Source organism: Notolepis coatsorum (assembly GCF_963971535.1).
Source record: "Notolepis coatsorum genome assembly, chromosome: 15".
In the NCBI taxonomy this organism is placed as follows: domain Eukaryota; kingdom Metazoa; phylum Chordata; class Actinopteri; order Aulopiformes; family Paralepididae; genus Notolepis; species Notolepis coatsorum.
In genome coordinates, this window is record NC_140179.1 from 17,190,271 (window position 1) to 17,195,270 (window position 5,000).

Below are 5,000 nucleotides of genomic sequence, written 5' to 3' on the forward strand. Positions count from 1 at the left end.
CTCAGCCTTCCTACTGTCTCCCTCTCAGCCTTCCTACTGTCTCCTCTCAGCCTTCCTACTGTCTCCTCTCAGCCTTCCTACTGTCTCCCTCTCAGCCTTCCTACTGTCTCCCTCTCAGCCTTCCTACTGTCTCCTCTCAGCCTTCCTACTGTCTCCTCTCAGCCTTCCTACTGTCTCCTCTCAGCCTTCCTACTGTCTCCTCTCAGCCTTCCTACTGTCTCCTCTCAGCCTTCCTACTGTCTCCTCTCAGCCTTCCTACTGTCTCCTCTCAGCCTTCCTACTGTCTCCTCTCAGCCTTCCTACTGTCTCCTCTCAGCCTTCCTACTGTCTCCTCTCAGCCTTCCTACTGTCTCCTCTCAGCCTTCCTACTGTCTCCTCTCAGCTTTCCTACTGTCTCCTTCCTACTGCCTACTGTGTGTTTGCTTGTATATAATTGTGTATCTATGTGACAGAATATTGCATATTCAGTGTTCTAGTCCTTCAGTAGCATTAAAGAGACATATTTAGTCCTGTTCAACAAGTTCATTTGGTCTTTTTTTGATGATTTTTTTTGCATTCTATCAGCCTCTATACCTCTCTGTTTCAGTCCTGTTCTCATTCTAGCAGCCTCTATACCTCTCTGTTTCAGTCCTGTTCTCATTCTAGCAGCCTATATACCTCTGTTTCAGTCCTGTTCTCATCCTAGCAGCCTCTATATCTCTCTGTTTCAGTCCTGTTCTCATTCTATCAGCCTCTATACCTCTGTTTCAGTCCTGTTCTCATTCTATCAGCCTCTATACCTCTCTGTTTCAGTCCTGTTCTCATTCTAGCAGCCTCTATACCACTCTGTTTCTGTCCTGTTCTCATTCTAGCAGCCTCTATACCTTTCTGTTTCAGTCCTGTTCTCATTCTAGCAGCCTCTATACCTCTTTGTTCCAGTCCTGTTCTCATTCTAGCAGCCTCTATACCTCTGTTTCAGTCCTGTTCTCATTCTATCAGCCTCTATACCTCTCTGTTTCAGTCCTGTTCTCATTCTAGCAGCCGCTATACCTCTCTGTTTCAGTCCTGTTCTCATTCTAGCAGCCTCTATACCTCTGTTTCAGTCCTGTTCTCATTCTAGCAGCGTCTATACCTCTCTGTTTCAGTCCTGTTCTCATTCTAGCAGCCTCTATACCTCTGTTTCAGTCCTGTTCTCATTCTATCCGCCTCTATACCTCTGTTTCAGTCCTGTTCTCATTCTAGCAGCCTCTATACCACTCTGTTTCAGTCCTGTTCTCATTCTAGCAGCCTCTATACCTCTCTGTTTCAGTCCAGTTATCATTCTAGCAGCATCTATACCTCTGTTTCAGTCCTGTTCTCATTCTAGCAGCCTCTATACCTCTCTGTCTCAGCCCTGTTCTCATTCTAGCAGCCTATATGCCTCTCTGTTTCAGTCCTGTTCCCATTCTAGCAGCCTCTATACCTCTGTTTCAGTCCTGTTCTCATTCTAGCAGCCTCTATACCTCTGTTTCAGTCCTGTTCTCATTCTAACAGCCTCTATACCTCTCTGTTTCAGTCCTGTTCTCATTCTAGCAGCCTCTATACCTCTCTGTTTCAGTCCTGTTCTCATTCTAGCAGCCTCTATACCTTTCTGTTTCAGTCCTGTTCTCATTCTAGCAGCCTCTATACCTCTGTTTCAGTCCTGTTCTCATTCTAGAATCCTCTATATCTCTCTGTTTCAGTCCTGTTCTCACTCTAGCAGCCTCTATACCTCTCTGTTTCAGTCCTGTTCCCATTCTAGCAGCCTCTATACCTCTGTTTCGGTCCTGTTCCCATTCTAGCAGCCTCTATACCTCTGTTTCGGTCCTGTTCCCATTCTAGCAGCCTCTATACCTCTCTGTTTCAGTCCTGTTCTCATTATAGCAGCCTCTATACCTCTCTGTTTCAGTCCTGTTTTCATTCTAGCAGCCTCTATACCCCTCTGTTTCAGTCCTGTTCTCATTCTAGTAGCCTCTATACCTCTGTTTCAGTCCTGTTCTCATTCTAGAATCCTCTATATCTCTCTGTTTCAGTCCTGTTCTCACTCTAGCAGCCTCTATACCTCTCTGTTTCAGTCCTGTTCCCATTCTAGCAGCCTCTATACCCCTGTTTCGGTCCTGTTCTCATTCTAGCAGCCTCTATACCTCTGTTTCAGTCCTGTTCTCATTCTAGCAGCCTCTATACCTCTGTTTCAGTCCTGTTCTTATTCTATCCGCCTCTATACCTCTGTTTCAGTCCTGTTCTCATTCTATCAGCCTCTATACCTCTCTGTTTCAGTCCTGTTCTCATTCTAGCAGCCTCTATACCTCTCTGTTTCTGTCCTGTTCTCATTCTAGCAGCATCTATACCTTTCTGTTTCAGTCCTGTTCTCATTCTAACTGCCTCTATACCTCTGTTTCAGTCCTGTTCTCATTCTATCAGCCTCTATACCTCTCTGTTTCAGTCCTGTTCTCATTCTAGCAGCCGCTATACCTCTCTGTTTCAGTCCTGTTCTCATTCTAGCAGCCTCTATACCTCTCTGTTTCAGTCCTGTTCTCATTCTAGCAGCCTCTATACCTCTGTTTCAGTCCTGTTCTCATTCTATCAGCCTCTATACCTCTCTGTTTCAGTCCTGTTCTAATTCTAGCAGCCTCTATACCTCTCTGTTTCAGTCCTATTCTCACTCTAGCAGCCTCTATACCTCTCTGTTTCAGTCCTGTTCTCATTCTAGCAGCGTCTATACCTCTCTGTTTCAGTCCTGTTCTCATTCTAGTAGCCTCTATACCTCTGTTTCAGTCCTGTTCTCATTCTATCAGCCTCTATACCTCTCTGTTTTAGTCCTGTTCTCATTCTAGCAGCCGCTATACCTCTCTGTTTCAGTCCTGTTCTCATTCTAGCAGCCGCTATACCTCTCTGTTTCAGTCCTGTTCTCATTCTAGCAGCCTCTATACAAGGCTGGTCCAGAGCTTTAACCCCCCCCCCCCTCTCGCCCCCACCAGGCTGATCCAGAGCTTTAACCCCCCCCCTCTCGCCCCCACCAGGCTGATCCAGAGCTTTAACCCCCCCCGTCTCGCCCCCACCAGGCTGATCCAGAGCTTTAACCTCCCCCCCCCCCCTCTCGCCCCCACCAGGCTGATCCAGAGCTTTAAACCCCCCCCCTCTCTCTCGTCCTGCCAGGCTGATCCAGAGCTTTAACCCCCCCCCTTCTCTCGTCCTGCCAGGCTGATCCAGAGCTTGACCCCCCCCCCCTCTCTCGTCCTGCCAGGCTGATCGAGAAGCTTTAACCCCCCCCCCCCCCCCCTCTCTCGTCCTGCCAGGCTGATCGAGAAGTTTTAACCCCCCCCCCCCCTCTCTCTCTCTCTCGTCCTGCCAGGCTGATCGAGAAGCGGCAGACGGATGGAGAGACCCTGGAGCTGTCGGCGGACGGCCGCCCCGTGCTGGTGGAGGAGAAGGAGCTGCCAGTGGTGGACTGCACCTGCTTCGGCCTGCCGCGGCGCTACATCATCGCCATCCTCTCCGGCCTCGGATTCTGCATCTCCTTCGGCATCCGCTGCAACCTGGGCGTGGCCATCGTCAGCATGGTGAACGACCACACGGTGTTCAAGGGCAACAAGGAGGTCCTCGTGGTGAGCACTTAGCTTTACACTTACACTTAGCTTTACACTTACATTTACACTTTACACTTAGCTTTACACTTTACACTTAGCTTTACACTTACACTTTACACTTACATTTAGCTTTACACTTAGCTTTACACTTAGATTTACACTTAGCTTTACACTTACACTTAGCTTTACACTTAGATTTACACTTACACTTAGCTTTACACTTAGCGTTACACTTACACTTACACTTAGCTTTACACTTACACTTAGCTTTACACTTAGCTTTACACTTAGATTTACACTTAGCTTTACACTTACACTTAGCTTTACACTTAGATTTACACTTACACTTACACTTAGCTTTACACTTACACTTAGCTTTACACTTAGCTTTACACTTAGATTTACACTTACACTTAGATTTACACTTTACACTTAGATTTACACTTACATTTACACTTACATTTACACTTACATTTACACTTACTTACACTTAGATTTACACTTAGCTTTACACTTATATTTACACTTAGTTACACTTACACTTAGCTTTACACTTAGATTTACACTGATATTTACACTTATATTTACACTTAGCTTTACACTTAGATTTACACTTAGATTTACACCTTACACTTAGATTTACACTTAGATTTACACTTTAGTCATTTAGACTTAGATTTACACTTAGATTTACATTTAGACTTAGATTTACACTTAGATTTACACTTTAGTCATTTAGACTTAGATTTACACTTTAGTCATTTAGACAGGACCCCAGCCACTTAGATTTACACTTTATTCTTTTAGACTGGACCCAGACACTTGTATCCTGTGCGACTTACAACAAGAGCAAGGAGTAGAGTATAGGATCAAATTCTAATGTTGGACAAAAACAAGTTTCCTGCCAGGAAGGAACCACCTGAACTCTCCACGTCTGAGACCTCGGGGATCTCCATGTGGTCCAGGATCTGCCTCCACGTCTGAGACCTCGGGGATCTCCATGTGGTCCATATGGTCCAGGAACTGCCTCCACGTCTGAGACCTCTGGGATCTCCATGTGGTCCATGTGGTCCAGGAACTGCCTCCACGTCTGAGACCTCAGGGATCTCCATGTGGTCCATGTGGTCCAGGAACTGCCTCCACGTCTGAGACCTCGGGGATCTCCATGTGGTCCAGGTGGTCCAGGAACTGCCTCCACGTCTGAGACCTCTGGGATCTCCATGTGGTCCAGGAGCTGCCCGAGTTGTGACGTAATCATCACAGCAGATCGGTTAAACAGTGTCGCAGTGTAGTAATGAAAAACACAACACTCTTCATTCCCACTGTCCTGAAATATGAACCAAGAGGAAACAAGCAGCTTAGCCAGAACCAGAGCATAGCCAGAACCAGAGCTTAGCTAGAACCAGAGCTTAGCCA

General features: G+C 46.4%; 1 protein-coding gene across 1 annotated transcript in view; it reads left to right on the forward strand.

Annotated features, from left to right (window-relative positions):
• slc17a7a (solute carrier family 17 member 7a) overlaps positions 1 to 5,000 on the forward strand; it is a gene marked incomplete at both ends in the record, with an annotated part of 91,937 nt that overhangs the window by 51,299 nt on the left and 35,638 nt on the right. The window contains one exon of the mRNA XM_084330911.1: positions 3,350 to 3,602. Coding sequence (XP_084187037.1) covers positions 3,350 to 3,602 — 253 coding nt within the window. The remainder of the gene's footprint in view (positions 1 to 3,349; positions 3,603 to 5,000) is intronic.